We start from the raw sequence: 20,400 nt of genomic DNA, 5'->3' as shown, positions 1-20,400 counted from the left end.
GAGGGTCGAGTAATGCTATCTTTAGGAGCGACGAGCAATGACACTGACCCCCCCCCCCCCCCCCCCCCCCAAGGTTTGGCCACCAGCAGCTTGATAAATAATGGCTTTGTCGTGTTGGGTGTTCCGCTATACAAATGAACGGACACGGTGAAGATGGTACAACTCTGTTTTATTATTCATGATAACATCTACTGTATACGTCTGGCTGTGGTTCGTACTTTACCAGTTAACCTGTGGACCCAGCCCTTGCACTATCTTAGAGAGGCACTCCTGAGTGGCTTGCTGTGAGCTCTGTGCTCTGAGCTATCTCCTGCTGGAATGAGCGGGAACTGTGGTGTTCCCTGTTTTATAGTGCGTGTGCTCTCACTGGTGATTGGCTGTGATGTTGTGTGTGTGTTGATTGGTCCGGTGATCTGTCCATCAGTGTGTGTGTGGGTGTGTTTGCACCATGATATGAATATCATGACAGGCTTGTTGTGAACTTGAGACTTGCGCACTTGCTCTTCTCTTGCAACTTGCATGAATCTCATAAGATCCTAATTGGACAGATAAGCAGACTAGAGCTTGGAGTAGTCAGTAGTCAAAGCAACATTCATCAAGCTGATAGCCATCTGGAGCAAGTCTAGTTTGAAGTTGCAATTTCCACCCTCCAAGACCGGCTTTAGCAGATGTCATTGTAGCAGGATGTGTGATGGCTTGAGAGAGCAGATGAAAGATCAGGAACTGTTGGGGAAAGGTGTGCGCTGTTGGATGTTGCAGTTACGAGACACGTACTTGGAAGGCAAGCTTATTTTTCTAGCATACTGTAGTTTCTTTTCTCTATAATTTTTCTATACTTTTTTATTTCTTTATAATTTTCTGTTAATTTGCTAGATGATATTTGCAGAACTGTAGGGAAAGAGCAGGAAAGTGGGTGTAAAGAGCCAGCACTGACATGATTGACTGAATGGCCACCTTCTCTGTTGTAAGATCCTATGAGGGTAATTTATTCCTGATTTGCCACTCCCACACTGGAGAAGGTATGACAGAGATAGCAATGATTAGTTGCAACCGCATCATGCAGGATTGGGGGATGCTGACAGATACGGATCAAAGGATGAATCTTTGGCTACATCAAGTTCAGGGGATTAATGCAATATCTTTGCAGCAGCTTCATGAAAAAGCCTCACTGGCCCAGGATTGGTTTATCCCTGTCAACAGTACTTCATTGTCCATAACACACAACAAAATGTCCCTGAGAAGTGACATTTTCAATTCTACGACATTTCTCAGTCGACATTTCTCAGTCACTGTCTCAATAAGTTGTCGTGGCCCTGGAAGGTAGTAAGAAAATAATATCCAATGGAATGAAGCCAAGATCTCTAGCTTCCAGGAGATGTTGTGGATGTATTGGGGTTCTGCCATTGGGCTTCTGCCATCCACAGACAGGGATGCCTATCCACAGTCTGCAGATAATGCAGAATGGTGGCACAGTGGATAGCACTGCTGCCCCACAGTGTCAGGGACCCGGGTTCAATTCCAGCCTTGGGTGACTCTGTGTGGAGTTTGCATGTTCTTCCCGTGTCTGTAAGGGCTTCCTCCGGATGCTCCCACAGTCCAAAGATGTGCCAGTTAGGTAGATGTGCCAGTTAGGTGGATGGCCCATGATCAATGCACTGGGTAGGGCGAGGGAGTAGGTCCAGGTGAGGGCTCTTTCGGAGGGTCGGTGCAGAATCAATGGGCCGAATGGACTTCCACGGCACTGTGTGGATTCTATGAATGTGCAATTTGTGGCCTTTGTTTTGGATTTTATACGAGTTGCACAAGGTCCAATTTAGCACGGAGGAAATCTCTAGGTTTTGATGCATGTTTTACCAGATGCTCTGACTACACGTCCAGCCAAAACATTTCATTTGTGGAAACTATTTCTTCAGGTGTCACAACCAGAACAAGGCATAACCCTAAAATTAGAGCAGGGCCATTCAGGTGTGATTTCAAGAAGCACTTCACACACCGGGTGATGTGAATCCAAAAAGCTGTTGAGGCTGGGATAATTGAAAATGTCAGAATTGAGGTTGATAGATACTTCTTCAGTGCGGATGGAAAGTCTTATTCTTCAGTTCTGATGAAACGTTATCAACCTGAATTGGTGGTGTGACTCAGCGGAAAGAATTCTAAGTTTGCTTTTGGGTGCGTTTGGCAGGGTGCTTCTTAGCAGCTGCAGTGGCAAGATTCACCCTGCTATTCATTGGAACTCTGTTGGGTTTCTTTGGGCCTTGGGGAGTTTCTTCCTGTCGAGGCCACACTTAGGCAGATTTCCTGCAGGACCGGCTCCTCACACATCAGGGCCCCATTTTCAACAGCTGCCCTATCTTGACACCACCCCCCAACTTTTATTTAGCCCCTCCAACCGCCTCTCATGGGCAAGCCCCCCCCCCCTGGATCTGATCCCTGGCGGTGCCAACCTCCCACCTGGGCATCTTGCCAGCCTGGCACCCTGGCAGTGCTCCTGGCATCCTGGCAGTGCTTCCCATGCACTGGCACTGCTAGTATGCCAGGCTGGCAATGCCAATGTGCCCAAGTGACATGGGAGTACCAAGATACTACCCTGTCCTGTCCCCGACCACCTGGGGGTTCTCGAATGGCCTGTGAGACTTCTTGAGGTGTCATTACACCTTGTCCACGGTTGTGGAAATCAGTGCTAAATGAAGCCTGGTTGAGGTCTCGCAGACGCAGCTGTTGACTCCCGAACGCTGAGTGAATGTAACGTCCGGGTATTTAAATGTGCCTAATGGCTAGCTGTGATCCAGATCGTGATCAGCTGGGTGGGGAGCCCAATTTGGGGCTCTCCCGGATTCAACGTTTGCACGGGTGCAACGCGGTGGCTAAATCGTGCCCGTTGACTCTGTTTTCCTCTTTACAGATGTCAAAAGACCTGCTAGCATTTCCAGCATTTTCTGTTTTATTTTGGATGTCTGAAATCTGCAGTATTTTGCTTGTGCATTAATAGACTTTAGTTAGGTTAAATTAGGAAGAGACATGGAACCAAGATGGGTAAATGGATTTGAGACACGGATCAGCCGTGGTCTAATTGAATGACAGAATAGGCTCAAGGGGCCGACTCCTGTTCCCATGAACGAAGGAGGATCGGTTAGTTTTTAATTGTCATTTTTTTAATGAATCAATTGCTACTGATGTTTTCATTTTGAAACTGGACAACCTCCAAGGCTGGTTTGTGCAATCCCTACAGACGCTACAACTTACAGCCCTTGTCTTTGGTGCTTTTCCAGACTGACCAAGCCACTGACCTTTGCAGATTGTGTTGGCGATGAACTGCCACTGGGCTGGGAAATAGTTTACGATCCGCAGGCTGGCATCTACTACATCGACCACATCAACCGTAAGTATTTCTGGGATCTCCTGTATTTTATAAAACGGAGGGCAGTGTTTTCAGAGTAAGCTGTAATGGGAGTATCTGTGCTGTTTTGCCAAATTGAAGGCCTTTAGCTTTGATCAGCTTGTCTTGTACTTTGCCATTCATTATGAAAGACATCACAGATATTCATTGTTGCTACTTCGTAATCATCCTGAAAAAGTTGTGCCATTCAATGTTTTTTAAAAAATATTTTTATTCTCCTTTTTCACATTTTCTCTCAAATTTACACCCAACAATAATCAGTAACGAATGTTCGATGTATTCCAAATCTCGAAAGTGCATAATGAATAACGCCCATAAATTGTAGAACCCCTCCATCCTTCTCCTCAGTTCAAATTTGACCATTTCAAGCGTGAAGAAATACAGCAGGTCCCCGCCACGCCAGGGCACAGGGTGGAGAGGTTGACCTCCACCCGAACAGGATCTGCCATCAGGCGATCAACGAGGCAAAGGCTACAACATCTGCCTCCGCGCCCATTTCCAACCCCGGCTGGTCCGATACCCTGAATATGGCCTCCCGAGGGCCCGGGTCCAGTTTCACGTGCGCCACTTTAGAGGTTACTGTTGCCCTTTTTAATACTGATTGTGATACTATCCCACAAGCATCACCAAGAATGTTGCCAATTAATAATGATGATATTGCTTTTCAGAGTCGCCAGGTATCAAATGATACCACCACAAGGTTCAAACGGATATTGATCAAATACCCACCAATCAGTCAGTTAGTTCAAGTTCAATGATGGTTTATTTACACACAAGATTAACTCACACATGCAACATAAAAACACTACCAGCTAAATCATACCTAACACTACAACAACAGGAACTTAACTTCTGGCACCCGGCTTTGGCAGAGGGACAAGGCCTTTGTTCAGATCTACAGTGGCTGGGTCTGGAGAAGTAACTTCGGTTCTGCTGGGCTCATCCGTCTGGCAGCGATCGTTGATCTTGAACTTGCTTCTGGTCGTGGTGCTGCAGTTGGCTTCAGGTATAGGCCAGGCGGAAAGTGCCGGTTTGCCAGGACCAAAAGAGATGGGAACACATGGCAGTGTCTCTCTTTATTCTTTGGGGTTTCGAGCTCTTTTGGGCGGTGCTTAGCTTTGGACCCAATAATTCGGCAGGCTTCGATTACTGCCTTCGATTTGAGCCAATAAAGGGGTGGGTGCCTTGATGGCTGGGCGTGTCCTGAGCGGTCATTGAACGTGGCTGTTTGGGCTTCCTGGGTGAAGGGAGTGGAGCCAATGTGTCTGGAATTGTATCTGATACCTGAGTACCAGTGCTTTGTCCTGGGGAAATGGGCCATTAGAATGCAAATCAGCTAGGGGTTTCAATACTGTCTGGTTCTCTGTTAGCAAATATACATTTAGGCTCTGAGTTTGCATGAATACTGTATTGGCCATATATCCCTTGAGTCTTTGCAAGTATCCATGTTTCCTTTGTAAGTGGCCGTCCCAGATGGCTATAATCCGTCCTCTTGATCCTAAACGCGAAGCGTGGTGGATCACAATACTGATCCTTCACCTGTTCTTTGGGGTGCCGGGTACCCTTGGTCAATGACAGGTTCTATACTACTCTGTCCTATGTATTGGAGCATTTACCTAAGTTTTTAATACATCACACATTCATAAATTCTAAGGGGGCACTATAACATTTCGTCATTCATTTAACTTCTTTACACAAGGGGAACCTCTTAACTGTCCTTACCTAAACTACACTTGTGCTGTTTGTTAATAACCAAAAAGAACTTGTATTACAGTATAACATTTTAAACAATAGCAGCATCAAATTCCTACTTAACTTATTACATTTACCAAAAGCGCAAAGTTTATTTCTCAGAAAAGGGTTCAAAAAGAGTGTGGGGTCTGTTGAAGTCCAACAAAGGGGGCTCGGAGTGTATATATCGGGGAGCGGGAGGCTCTCCTTCGCCATTTTCAAAGTCTCAGTGTCTGAATTACACTACAGAGTATTGCAATAACTAATGGGGCTTCTACCGTGTATGAGAGGGAATACCATTTTATGATATCGCACCATGTGGGGGTATCAGTGTTTATTTTCATGTGAGGTGTGGTGCTCAGGCTAGGCGTCTCATATTGTATGATCATATTTGGGGCCATTGTGGTGTGGGTTACAGGGGCCGTCGACGCGCGCAACTGTAGTGATCTAACGATGATGGAGGTCATCAGTTCTGTCTTCATCTTGTCGTTTGTTCCTTGTATCCTCGTATCTTCCTGGGGGTGCAAGCATAATATTTGTTATTACCTTTGTTTAATATCTCATTTGTCTGTTTCTCCTTAATATCAATTTCCCATTAGAATTGTCACCATGTGTGACTCCATCATTTTTTTTTTAAACCAACCATTTTGGAGACAAGACATCCGAAATGAACATTCTGTTAAAGTGCAGCTTGTGGTTGATGCCTTGAGTGAGAGGACAATTTCTCCATCCAGCGCTGAGGTAGTTTTGTAATAGCAGCAAATTTTGTTTCAACCAAGTGTGTTGACAATGTAAATAGCAGTTGGGGTTAGCGACGGAAAGGTCGCCGGAAGTCAAAGTTGAGTGCAGTGACTGTGGCAAAGAGCATTCTTTAAACCACACTCAAAAAGAGCAGATCAGGGGAAACAAAAGACCTGCCAGAGACAGTAAAGAGTTTTACAAACTTTTCCAAATCAGTGATGGGAACATGGGGTGCGTATGAGCCGCAGCAGGGCAAGAATGGGTGGAATCCCCGGGTAGGGCGGTGATCAGTGCCGCTGCTCCACTACCCGAGCTTGGCTGACCGAATACATCAGGGGTCCTCAGGCCAGGCAGGGATTAGTGCCGTTACTCCACTGCCTGGGTGACATTACATGAGCAGAAAGAGTTTGTAACATATGGACTCCGAGAATGTGCAGACGAATAATCATGACTGCACCAAGAAATTTAGTGAACGGGCGACATTAAGTAAACATTCAAGACCGGAAGAATAAAGTGTGTATCAAGAAATTCGAGAAAGAAAGGCGGACAGGCTCCATCAGAAAATAGGACACCGTAAATCGCAATCGGTTCCTTTTTCTCATCAAAAAACGTTGTAAAAGGGTTACCATAACGGGAGTCAGAATCTGAGTCATCACCATCTCCCGGTTGCCAAACTCGTGTCTGGTGTTTTCGTGCCGTGGCCGCGTGGGCTGTCGTGGAATCCGAATCGTCGTTCCGTATCAATCGACAAGAGTTATCGTGGTGCCAATAGGGAATCCTTTGGTCAGAAGGGGCGGTAGCTGCAAAGGGCAAATTTCTATCGTCGGGTGGTGGCTCTGGTTGTGGCAATGAAAGGGGGTATGAGGGGCCAAACATATCTTGGTTGGGGTTCCTGGGGCTGGAGCGACTGGGGCCTGGGCGGTTGTGCCATTGGGCATTGATTTCAAATAAGTCTGGAGTGCTGTCGCTACCGTCCGGATCAAGTTTAAGGTGGAAAGTCGTTCCTGGGGGCGGGGACAAGGTCGGGTCTGTGGATGTGCTGTCCTGGCTGGGGGAGGATCAGGCTAGGTTGTCAGTGGGCGGGGCGTAGTCGTCTGCTATTGCCAGGGAGACGTGGTGTGAGTGGCTGCACTGGGTTCTATAAACCTTAGGTTGGTTGATATGAAACCATCCTGACTTTTCATTAGGATACGTTGTTTTATATACCAAGGGGCTTACTTTATCTGAAATCGAGTAGGGTCCTGCAAATTTAGGGAAGAGGAATGAACTGGGGTTATATAGGGAAACCATCACCTGCTGACTGACTGTATACTCTACTGGGTGTACTGTTTTCTCAAAGCAGGCCTTATTCTGCTTTTTCCTGGCGCCTAGTCGGACAGTTGCAGCGAGCTGGGCTGCCTTAACATTTTCCATTACCCGGTGGACTGCTTTTTGGTGGTTGAGGGCGGTGACTGTGGGGCTGGCCAAATCAAGTCCTAATAAATATTCAGTTCCTTTCATGGGTCGTCCGGTCATGAGGGTGTGGGGGGGTGAATCCTGTGGAACTTGCTACCGTGTTCCTAATAGACCTAAGTGCAAATGGGAGAACTGAGTCCCATGTGGTGTTGTGCTGTTGCACCATTTTCCTGATAGTCGCTTTTAGGGTTCTGTTCATATGTTGCACAATGCCGCTGGATTATGGGTGAAAGGCAATATGGAATTTTTGTTTTATCCCAAAAATCGTCAAAACGTTCTGCAACACTCTTCCTGTAAAATGCGACCCTTGGTCCGATTCAATGCTGCGGGGGAGTCCCCAGCGTGTAAATATTTGCTGTAGGCTGTTACTTTAGCCGTGTTTGTCCTGGAGGGAAATGCTTCCACCCATTTTGTGAAGGTGTCGATCACCACCAACACATATTTAAAACCATTTCTGCGGGGGGGGGGGGAGGAGGAGGAGGAGAAGGGACCAATATAATCCAGCTGTAAATTTGTCCATGGACCATTAACAGGGTGGGTGTGTCTTAACTGACCTTTCCTGGAGTATCTTTCTGGATTATTTTGAGCACAAATTAACCAATTTTCAATATAATGTGTGACGTCTGCTTTTAAATCGGGCCACCAGCACAAAGGTCTAAAGTGGGCAGTGGTGGTTTCTATCCCCTAATGTCCGTGTCCGTCATGAAATTGACAAATAATCTGGTTCCTGTCCTGGGTGGGGACCACATAAATTCCATTCTTTAATACAATTCCATCCTGTACCATCAGTGTGTCCTTGAATTTGTCGTAGGGGGCTGGGAAGTTACCGTTTAAAATTTGCTGAAGAGTCTCGTCGGCCTTTTGGGCCTGTGCTAAATCTTGGATATTCGTCTGTGAGACCTGGACTGCGTGTACTGGGGCACTCTCGGGGGGTTGCCAAAAGTGACCATGTCGTGATCCTGCCTTTGCTTGGGCGTCTGTTTTTATGTTACCGGGTGGGAGAAATTATGGTGGCTTCTGACTTTTATTACGCCATATTTGCGGTCTTTAGCTGTTTCCAGAATGTACTTTAGCAATGGCGCTGGGGTTAGGGGTTTACCGTCGGTGGATATTGTCATGTGAGAGTGCCTTTAAGAAAGGGATGTTTAAGCAGTGTACCTTTAAGAAATGCAGTGATGTCAGAGTGTGGGTGGAGCTGGGCTTTAGATCAGCCATTTTGCAGTTTAGTTTTTTAGTTTCAGTTTGAAAAGAGCTTGGGAGTGTCTGTGTTTGCAGTGAGCTGGATCTGCTGTGATCTCTGCCATGAAAGACTATCTCTGGATCATTTGGGTGATTTAAACTCATAACAGTAAAGCCTTTAACCTGATGTGTTTCTGTTTAAAGGTGTTAAGTCTCATGGATGTTGAAAGGAATAACTGAAGGATTATTTAGTGTTGTAATATTTTCAGGGTTATCTTTGAAGTAAGGGGTGGTAAGAGATCCAATGTTTATTTAAGAGGCTAAGTTGAGTTCATGGAATAAACATTGTTTGTGTTTAAAAACCGACGTGTCCATAATTGCTGTATCACACCTGGAGAACAAGCCGTGGGCTCGGAAAAGCAACAAATCCATTAAAGGGGAGGTTAGTTGAACTCCATGATACATTTTGGGGTTCAGAAAACGCCTCTCCCATAACAATATGAATCCTCTAGATTCCCACAGGGGCAGGAATTCCGTCAAACTGTTACAGACATATAAACTGTCCGAATATATATCTGCGGGGGTCGGGAAAGAATCTGGGTTCTGCACTATATGCGATGGCTGCTAACTCGGCTGCCTGCGATCCTAAATGTCCTGGTAACTTTGGCGATATCTCCTCTAATGCACGTCCCTGCGCGTCTTTCACTTATATACCACATCCTGTAATCCGTTTTTCATTATGAACGGTGGAGGAGCCATCTACATAAAAAAGATTTATCCGTGGGCTGGGTTCTCTGCGGTCTGATGCCTGCTTTTGTGGGTAGCGATTTAGGAATAAAGAGTCCTGTGTTGTGCCTGGGTGCGATGATTTCACACTCATGTGGGGTTCCTGCATACTGCAAATTATCTGCTAAAAATGTGTGTCTCTTTGCCCTTTTTACTGTGATGTCCCTTCCTTGTAAGAGTAGGGTCCAGCGTGCTGCTCTGGCTAACTGAACCGTCCTTTAATCTACCATCTAACAGTAATTGCACTGGGGTGTGCTCGGTTAAAATCGTTCCGGGGTTGAGGCCTGTGATGTATGCGAAGTACTGAACAGCCCAAAAAACTGCGAGCAAGTGCCTTTTGCAGACTGAAAATCCTTGCTCCACTGGGTCCAAAACTCGTGAGGCATGAGTTATGGGTCCTAAACGATCGTGCCTTTCTTGGAGTAGTACGGCCGATAGGGTTTGGTCGGTGGTCGCTACTTCTATGCCGTATGGGTAGTGTGGGTCTGGTATCTGCAAAGCGGGGGCTGTGCCTAGAGCGCGTTTTAATGCATCAATGGCATCCGTATGCTGTGGAAGCCATTCCCAAGGGCCGTTCTTTTTTAGAAGCTCAGAAAGTGGCTTGATGCCTTGGTGGCGAAACCGTCTATATGGTTCCTACAGTAACCAACCAATCCTAAAAATGACCAGAGTGCAGTGACATTATGGGGCAAGGGCAATTTAACAATCTAATCAATCCGTTTTTGCTCTATCTCTCTCTTTCCGTGCGTGATGACTGTGCCTAAATAAAAGACCTTTACTTTTAGGATTTGGTCCTCTTTCGGGTTGACTTTACATCCAATTGAGTGTAGGAGACCTGATAGTTCGGAAAGAAGTGAAATGTACTCTTCCTTGGTATCAGTTTGTAGGAGCAAGTCGTCCACATACTGAACGGGCCGGGAAAATTTGGATAATCCATTTGCCAATTTTCGGTGGAAAATGGAGGGGGAGTTGTGGAAACCTTGCGGAAGGCATGTCCACGTATATTGCCGTCCTTGGAATGTGAAGGCGAATTTGTATTGACAATTCTTATCCAATGGAATGGACCAGAAGCCATTGCTAATGTCCAGTGCCGTAAAATACCTTGACTGTAGTCCCTGCTTTAGCTTTGTCTATGGAATTTGTGGCACCAGTGGGGGCTGCTAATGGAGTTATTTTATTGAGTTCTCTGTAATCGATGGTCAGTCTCCATGAACCGTCTGGTTTCCTTACGGGCCCAATTGGGGCATTGTTTGTTGAAGCTACGGGCCGAATTACACCTTGGTCTAGCAAACTTTGAATCACTTTTGCAATTTCTCCCTCGGCTTGCTGTGGGAAGCCGTATTGTTTCTGGGGCTTGGGATCAGGATCAGCGACTGTTCCCGGAATTTTTCCACAATCGTGCTTGTGCTGGGCGAAGGATGCTTTGTGTTTCTTTAGGACCTCTCTAATCGTCCTATCTGTACTAATGGCTTGCGGATCAAACCAATAGTCGCCTACTGAGCAGATTCTGTGTTCATAGTCTCCTACTGTGAGTGTGGCGGGGGCTCTCGCTGTTCTAGCCATTTTCCACACACACTTATTCACGGGGTCAAAGGAAAGGTTGTGTGAACTCATGAAGTCAATCCCTAAAATGTGTTCTGCTGTTCGAGGCAAATCTACTAAAACAACGGGGTGCTTGGCATTAACGTTTCCGATTTGAATATCTATGGGGGCCGTAATATATCCCTCCTGGATATGCCCTGTAAATCCGCTAAGAGTGATAGTGTCTGTAGTGGGCCATTTGTCTCGGTGAAACATTGTGGAGGAGTTTAAAGTGGTGCGGGACCCTCCTGTGGCCCAAAGGAACCCTACGGGGTGTCCCTGGACTGTGCCTGTGTCTACTGGTCTACCTGACTTGTCCCAGAGCGTGTCGCAGACCCAAGTTGGGGAGTCCGAACACCGTCAATCTGTGCTATTATGGCAGAATTGTCTGGGCGGGGGCTAATACTGTGTATAGGACTGGCATTGTTCCTTTGTGGGGCGTTTGCGTGCTGATTCCGTTGCTGGTTCGGGTGGGCATTGCATTCGCGGGCGTAATGTCCTTTTTCCCACAATTATAGCATCCCTGTGCTCTGGGGTGCTGTCCGTCATGTCTACCTTCATTTACCCATGCGGGGTCCTGATATGTCCTTACTGGATTCATATTTGCTTCTGCCTTCTCCTGCTCTGCCTTTTTATGAAGGGATTGTTCCCAAGCTCTAGAAAGTCTCTTCAGAACCCACACTTCGTTATGTGTGGCGTCTGATGGGTCATAATTCGCACAGGCTTTTTGACCTGCTTTGTGGATTGGGAGACTAAAATACGGGTCCATTTGGTTGTGTTTTCGACATTTAAGTGTGCACGGACTAAATCTCCAAATACTGCTTTGAAGTGTGTCCAAAGGCGTCCTGCGTATGCAGTCGAATGCTCTCCCTTCTTTTGTCTGCAGCGATTTAGACCTCCTACGGGATCTCCTCTGTTATAACCAATTGCATCTAAAATGGCTGCCTTCATCTCCTGGAGGGTTCCTCCTCCTACATTCTGTGGATCGGGTAGTGCTGAACTAACGGATGGGTCAAGGCTCATCACTATAAGTTTCACTTCTTCCGGTTCGTCCAGACCGTACATAACTGTCTGTTGTCATCCTTGCTCAAATAAATGGTGTGGGTCTGCTGTGGGTTGGAATGGTTCAATTTTGGCACAGGCATCTCTCAGTTGTGTGATGGATAATGGGGTGGTGTACACGAAATCGGGTTTGTCGTCAATCGGGGACTTGCGCTGCGTGGTGACTGGATTCATGGGGTTGTGTGCTGCCTGTGCAGTCGGGGGTGTGGGTGTTTTCCTTTTCGGGGCCTGGGGGGCTCTATTGTGACTTTCAGTGTCTTCTACATATCTATAGGCAGTTTCATTGAGTTCCTACCAATCGGGGCCATCTGCCTAGTCTAAATTTGGTCCAAAGGTGTCTCTGAAACCATTTTGCACTGAGAGCAGTGACTGTAACCTTGAAATTTGCCGCCTGCATTTGGCATTGTCTACTGAACTCTGCCTTTGTTCCGTTGTGGAACTGTGGAGTGCTCGTAAAGCTGCTTTCAAGTCTGCGCATTGCTTCTTTAACTGTTCTACCTGTTGTTCCGTCTCTTCTCTTACCAAGACTGCGCGTTGTGTATCTTGGTAGGCCTTATCGTATTGTGTCTGAAAGCTGCTTAGGTGGACTAAACAAGATTGATGTGCCCATTTGACATCAGCCATCTCCTTGTCTTTTGCTGCTAGCAGCTCTCTGAGTTGCTCATTTACCCTTTCATACTTGCTGACATTTCCCTCACTTTTCTCCTCTTTCTCTACAAGCTGTCTGCGGAGCTTCCTCACAACCTCCTCTGTACCTTGCAATCGTGTCAGAAAGGACACGATTGCCATCGGCTTACAAACTTTTCCTAAACTCTTCTTGTGTATGTCGGTTAGGTTATCCCACCAAGTTTGTCCTATACTGCCAGGACCTGACTCTTCATTCAAATAAAACTCAGACCAAAGGGGCCATTTTTTCCCCTTTAATATTTCCTGAGTTCCTCTTCCCATATGGGACACTGCTCTGCTATGTTGCTTGCTGCGACCTCGGGTTCCTGTGGGTTCATAAGGTGTTCCAATGCCTTTGCTGCCATTTCTACTGGTATCTCTTTTCCTACCGTAATCTCTGTTTCTCTACCGTAAATTTGGGACGCGGGGAATAGGGCGGCGATGCAAACAGCGAGGTATGGCCTAAGCTATTTTCCGGTTCACAATACTCCCAATAGTTTTACGCAACAAAGTATAACGGGTTTACCTTATATCCCTGTTAGTACGCATGCAAATTACTACACACTTCCGAATCTTGGAGGTTTGATCAATACGGGTCTTACACTTGTGGTTTCTTTCACTTTTCCAATTGGGTTTCTAATTCAACGTTTTGTGTGTTCTCTCGGAGTGACAAAATCACTTCTAGGTCAAGTCCCACCAGACGTAGCCAATAATGTTGCCCTTTTTAATACTGAGTGGGATACTATCTCACCAGCGTCACCAAGAATGTTGCCAATTAATATTGATGCTATTGCTTTTCAGAGTCGCCAGGTATCAAATGATACCACCACAAGGTTCAACCGAATATTGATCAAAGACCCAACAACCAGTCTGTTAGTTCAGGTTCAATAATGGTTTATTTACACACAAGATTAACTCACACATGCAACATAAAATCACTACAATCTAAATTATACCTAACACTACAACAACCTGTACTTAACTTTCAGGCACCCTGCTTTGGCAGAAGAAGAAGGCCTTTGTTTGGATCTGGATTGGCTGGGTCTGGAGAAGTAACTTGCTTCTGCTGGGCTCATCCGTCTGGCAGCGATCGTTGATCTTGAACTTGCTTCTGGTCGTGGTGCTGCAGTTGGCTTCAGGTGTAGGCCGGGCCGAAGAGTGCCGGTGTGCCAGGGCCAAAAGAGATCGAACACATGGCAGTGTCTCTCTTTATCCTATGGGGCTTCGTGCTCTTTTGGGCGGTCCTTAGCTTTGGATCCAATAATTTGGCAGGCTTTGATTACTGCCTTCAATTTGAGCCAATAAAGGGGCGGGTGCCTTGATGGCTGGGCGTGTTCTGAGCGATCATTGACCTTGGCTGTTTGGGCTTCCTGGGTGAAGGGAGTGGAGCCAATGTGTCTGGAATTGTATCTGATACCTGAGTACCAGTCCTTTGTCCTGGGGAAATGGGCCATTAGAATTTAAATCGGCTAGGGGTTTCGATACTGTCTGGTTCTCTGTTAGCAAATATAAATTTAGGCTCTGAGTTTGCATGAATCTTGTATTGGCCATATTTCCCTTGAGTCTTTGCAAGTATCCAAGTTTCCTTTGTAAGTGGCCGTCCTAGACGGCTACATACCTTAATAACCTGGGTGGGGCTGTTTAGCACAGGGCTAAATTGCTGGCTTTCAAAGCAGACCAAGGCAGGCCAGCAGCACGGTTCGATTCCCGTAACAGCCTCCCCGAACAGGCGCCGGAATGTGGTGACTAGGGGCTTTTCACAGTAACTTCGTTTGAAGCCTACTTGTGACAATAAGCGATTTTCATTTCATTTTCATAACCTCCTTCCAGTAATCCACCAGCTTTGGACAGGCCCAAAACATATGAACGTGGTTTGCGGGGCTCCCCTGCAACGTTCACACACTTCTTCTACCCCCTCAAAGAGCTGGCTCATCCTCGCCCTTGTAAAATGTTCTCTATAAACCACCTTCAGCTGTATCAGCCCAACCTCGCGCACGAGGTGGAGGAGTTCACTCTCCGGAGTACCTCACACCAGATCCCGTCCTCCATACCCTCTCCCAACTCTTCCTCCCACTTTGCCTTGATCCCTTCCAGCGGCGCCATCTCCTCCTCCAAAATAGCTCCGTGAACCACTGATACTACCCCCTTCTCCAGTCCCCCTGTCGTCAGCACCTCCTGCAGCAATGTGGAGGCTGGCTCCACCGGGAAGCTCTCTATCACCTTCCTGGCAAAGTCTCGAACCTGCATATATCTGATGCACAATCAATAACTCTCGAGACGAAGGGGAGTCATATCTAATCGGCTTTAATCAGCTAGAACTGTATCCAGCAGCGATGATACAGAAAGTGAAGGCTGCTGGGACGGTATCGGTTCTTATACCCCGCCTCTCAGGGCGGGGCTATGTACATTATCCAATGGTAGACCCCTCGGTCTAGCCAATGGTCATTCACCTCTCAGGTACTGCAATACCTGGTATTACCACAGTATCTAAATATTTCCCCCTGCTCCAGCCCATACTTCACTCCCAGCTCCTTCAATCCTGCAAACCGACCCCCAAGAAACAAATCTTTTAGTGTCTTAATCCCCTTCTCCTCCCATCTCTGAAAATTTCCACCCACTTCCCTGAATGTGCCATTCAATGTTGTGCAACCTTTGGACCCAGTATCCCATCACACCTCACATGCAGATTAAACAACATTCAATCTCCCCGACTGTGGATGTTGGGCGTCAGTTGAAATTTTCAAGACTGAACAAATAGATTTTTCCTGGATAAAGTGTTGAGAGTTGTGTCGTAAACATGGAGTCGACATATAAATCAATCAAGATCTAACAGAATGCCGGGACATGCTTGAGGGATTAAGTGGCCTACTTAAAGGACTTGGAGAAAGACTGTTCCTCAAGGGGAGAGTTTCTTCACTTTGTGGAAAGTCAACCCTTTGTCCAACCACACTCGCCCAAATACCATGTCTAATGAATGTGTTTCAACCTATTTGCCAGTCAGCTGCATCTGGATTGGTGTTTTTCACAAGTCCAGGGCCTGCATTTTCACCATGGCAGATAGCTTCGCCATCATGGCAAAGATGGCAGACAAACCAGCAAAAGATGGCAAATCAAGCCCCTGAACACGGGACTTGCCATTTTCACAGAGGCAGGAATTGGGATGGTTCGCATTTCGCACATGCTCTGGTTATTTAATCATTGGTTGACTCTGCGTCCACTTGGATTTTGGTAGGCTCCAGAGAGTGAAAACCAGAGTGCAGAGTAGACCTCATAAGAGCAAGACTGAACTTTGTGTATTTTGTTTGATGGCCCTTTTTGGAAGGTAAGGTACCCCTTGAATCTAGTCCTCGGATGCCTTTGGCAAAGGTCAGGTTTCCTTTGGGGAGGTGAAATCACCTATAAAAGTAGGTATAAATGTCTGTACAATGTGCAAAAAGCTATTAGCTGTTGAAACTGTCAAAATCAACTGTCAAAATCAACTGTGAGATGACTTGTTGAGAGTACCTGTCAAGAGGTTCTGCTAAATGTGTCAAATTGTCAAGATGAACAGTGAAAAGCACCTGTCAAAGGGAGCTATCAAAGCACTTAAATATTGTGCCCTTTAAATCTTGAATAAATGTCTGGAGGATTTAAAAGCAATCATTGCTCGTTATTTCACTGTGTTGACGTATGCATGAGGGTTACCATTACTGGGTTACTGTTGCATGATTGATTTCACAACCATCAAATCGCAGGGTACTTGCTGATTGACAGCTACAAGATGTTCTAGACTCTTTCAAGTGGGACTATGAATCTCAATACTTGTTGTTAGAAGGGATTGTGCACTTGAATGAAATGTTGTTATAAGGCTTAATATAGTTCAGAGTGTAAATGTTTTTATGAATGAGAGTGCTTTCTTCCATCATTTTTTCAATATAGTTAAGTCTGCAATAGACTCTTTGAACTTTATTTTATAGAATTTTATTTTAACTTGTATCTCCATGGGCCCTGAATTTAGCCCCTGGCGATACAAGGTGAATTGGCATGGTAGGTGTAAAGCTGGTGGGTGGAGGACATGGGTTGGCATGATTTGGCACAATGTTGTCATAGGGGCCATGAAAGGCCATGGTGTGGACATGGGCACTGGTTGACATTGAGGATATGATGGGCCATGAGTGGTGGGTACAGCTCCTGAGTTGGCATGGGGAGTGCTTGAAGGCATGAAGGCTGGAGGGATGTTTTATGTTTTATTCAATTAAAAAAGAAATTGGATAGAGTACCAGAGCCCCAAGCTAGCTCTTCCACTAAACCTGTCTTCACACCCGACATCCTTTTCATTATCTTGGAGGTCGCCCACCCTAACTTCTAACTTGGTCCGTTTCAACACCGGACCGACGTCCGGGGAACCATTTTTGAAAGTTGGGTTTGCGGGACGGAATTCTCCAAGCTCTGCACACAAGACTCGTGAATGAAAATCCAGGCCTAGATGCCGGTACTGTGACGGTAAGAGGGCTGGTTTAGCTCAGTGGGCTAGACAGATGGTTTGTATTGCAGAACAAGGGCAGCAGCGCGGGTTCAATTCCCGTACCAGCTGAGAATTCTGAATTCTCCCTCTGTGTACCCGAACAGGTGCCGGAATGTGGCGAGTAGGGGCTTTTCACAATAACTTCATTGCACTGTTACTGTAAGTCTACTTGTGACAAGAAAGATTATTTACATTTACATTCAAAATTTCATGCTATTGAATCCTTGTAGTGTAAAATAATTTTCCCTTTCTCCTGCTCCACTTTTGCCTCTTTGGTGTTTTGTTCCCTTTTAAGTGGTTTATGTGAACTACAATTAAAGAAGATCTTGTGTTTATTTTTTGTGTAAATTGTTATTTGAAGTATTTTTGCACAAGCCATAACATCTTTCAAAAATCTGTATTTTGCTGTGACTAAGGTGATCTGTTCACTGGTGCTCTTTTGAAGAAATTTGTGATGAATTTGATGCTTATATTTTACCACTCTTTCAAATCCACAAGAGTTCAATTATAAAGCATTTCTCATGATGGTTAAACCAAGCTTGAAATGTCAGGCAACTGTTGGAATTATTGCATCTCAGTAATGTTTCAGTGTAGTGCCTGGACAATTGTGTGCTTCTACATCAGGATGATGCTGCATAAAATAAGTATAAGATTGAACTAAATTATTAAGGAACAAGTGGTACAAATTGACCTCTACAAATTAGCTCAAAAGTGTTCAGTGGAACCATGGCTTGATATCTAGAACCCAGCTTTTTTTTAATATCATTTTTGCAGTGGTCCAGATGGCCTTGACTATTGCAAGTTTAAAAATTTATAAGCATCCTCTGAATATAATTGGAAGAATCACTACCAGAAGAGCTTTTAATCATGTCTCGTTACTAGAATAAAAATAATAACTTATGAGTAATTGTGACAATCATAGAATCCCTACAGGGCAGAATGAAGCCATTTGCCCATCGAGTCTGCACCGGCCCTCTAAAAGATCATTCAACCTAGGCCTACTCCTCCCACCTTATCTCTGTAATCTAACCTGGACACGAAAGGGCAATTTTATCATGTTCCAATCACCTGGTGGTCAAACTTAACTCCATCCCTTCACTCACAGGTGGTAGGGGAAAGATAGTAGATGGGTTCATGCCACATTGCCACTCTGATCCCCACCATTTTGGTTTGCCTGGTTTCAGGTGCAGGAAATGCACCTTCCCTCAGAGCACGGTGTCTAATTTAATTGGTGGCGCTGCATGCTGATGAGGTCATTGGGATACGGATGCCATTTTAACCACAGACCATATTGCGACCCACGAGGTCTCCGGGCAGTGGAAAATATCCAAGCCACGGGTAAGTGCGTTTTTCAAAAAATGAATGTTCAAGCTTTCTTGAGGGCCAGATGGAACATTGTTCACTGATTGCATCATAGGTGTCACCAGATTCACCTTTATGTCTCAAAATACCACAAGGACATTCCTTGCTCGCTGAAAATGTGTGGCCAGACGACTAGACTCACCCATGTTGCTCATAAGATTCATTATACTGACGATGAATCATTTTTACATGCTTTGAAAAACTTTAACACTTTCTTAAAATGGACTTGGGGGAGGACAGCAGAAGATTGATTCTTTTTTCAACACTCTCTTACCTGTAAGTATTGTATCAAGTCAGTCAGTCACTTTTGGAATGGAATCACTGTTAGCTGGGCTAACATTCCTCTTGCCTGATTCTATAATGCATTAGATGATGCAATAACAACTGATAAATACATATTTCCAGATTTCACTGACCCCTAACTGTCATTATCCAGCAGCAGATTAAAGCTGGATGTTTTCTCAATGTGATGTTGGTCTTATCGTTAAGAAAGATTTTAAAATGCTCCTTCTAAAATATGTTTTTTTTCTCCCAAGCAGCAGTATCATTGGGGCTAATCTTTTATTTTGTTGGGAATCTATCAAGGATTTTGTTGTCTTGCACAATGGCCTGTGTTTGTCAAAACATCACTGAAAAAGGCATGTTAAATACCATCATATACAACAAAGTCTGAATAGATTTAATTACCTCGGGATGGGTAGGGGAAGTTCAGATAATTCAAATGTGTGGTAAAATCCTATACTGGTATATAAAGGTCATCACATCTGTGGCTTTGAACAACCAGGGATGGAATTTTGGGTTACATTTCAGCAACAGTGATGGCGACACGGTGGCGCAGTGGTTAGTACTGCTGCCTCACAGCGCTTAGGACCCGGTTTCATTCCGGCCTCGGGTCATTGTCCGTGTGCAGTTTGCACATTCTCCCAGTGTCTGCATGAGATCTCACCTCCACAACCCTAAGAAGTGAAGGGTAGGTGGATTGGCCACACTAAATTACCCCTTAATTGGAAAAAAAAAGAATTGGGCACTCTAAATATATTTTTTTTAAATTTCAAATTGTGGGGAGGGTGAGAATAGCGCTTTTGAGTTACTGCAATATTGTGCCTTCCTTTACTCAGTTGCTTTGTGCGTTTGTAAAACCTAACATCACAATTTGACTTCTGCAATACTTGCACCCACGTCCAGATTTCAGAAGAAGCAGATGTGTTCTTACATGAAAGTTCTGTCCTAGAAAGGTTACACGTACTCCAGATATATATTAGCATTCTTTGTTGCACAGTTACCTAGTCACCCGTTCAATTATTCCTGCTTCGCTACATTTGTACATACCCAGTCATCCGGTTCCCTCCCTAACTTGTACAAACACTTGCTACAGATATCCAGCAGTAGATAATCTTTGCAGCTATGCAAGTTGTGAAGAATGTTTTGTTTTGATGATGTTTCTTGTTTAGGCAAGGGTCTTGCACAACTTCATCCATTCAATGTGTTATCATTCTGTGAGAGCATTTATGTGGTTTGAAAATATTTGATTATGAGACTCTTGTACTTCCCATATGAATTGTAAAATATTGCTCGCAGGGAGAAGCTAGGAGCAAAGAAAGGGAGGGATGTGTGGGACCACATACACATCCCTAAAAGCTAGTGTAAAGCAATCAAAAAGACTAATGTTGGCCTTTACCTTAAGGGACTCTTAATAGGAAGTGTAGAATTTACACTTCAATGGTACAGAGCCTTGATCAGACTTTATCTGGAATGATGCCGTCAGTTGAAGGACTTTGAAACTCATGGTCACCTTTTGAGGACGTACAGTGCAGATTCAGCAGAATGATCACGAGTAAAAGGAGCAAATTGAAGGCAGGTTGCTTAAACCTGTTTTCTTTGGGGTTTGGAAAGTTGGGACGTGATCAAAGGAGGTGCTTAAAATGTTTGATAGAGT

The 20,400-nt window shown here is 45.2% G+C and overlaps 1 protein-coding gene across 2 annotated transcripts in view; it reads left to right on the top strand.

Moving 5' to 3' along the window:
- The window catches only part of wwc3 (WWC family member 3), a 298,570-nt gene that overhangs the window by 122,578 nt on the left and 155,592 nt on the right, over positions 1-20,400 (top strand). The window contains exon 2 of one of the 2 annotated variants that reach the window (XM_072514194.1): positions 3,270-3,379. The exons of the other annotated variant lie outside the window; for it this stretch is intronic. Coding sequence (XP_072370295.1) covers positions 3,270-3,379 — 110 coding nt within the window. The remainder of the gene's footprint in view (positions 1-3,269; positions 3,380-20,400) is intronic. 2 annotated transcript variants of the gene reach the window in all.

The sequence above is a fragment of the Scyliorhinus torazame genome, chromosome 8, assembly GCF_047496885.1.
Source record: "Scyliorhinus torazame isolate Kashiwa2021f chromosome 8, sScyTor2.1, whole genome shotgun sequence".
NCBI lineage: Eukaryota > Metazoa > Chordata > Chondrichthyes > Carcharhiniformes > Scyliorhinidae > Scyliorhinus > Scyliorhinus torazame.
This window is presented reverse-complemented; position numbering and strand designations above follow the sequence as displayed.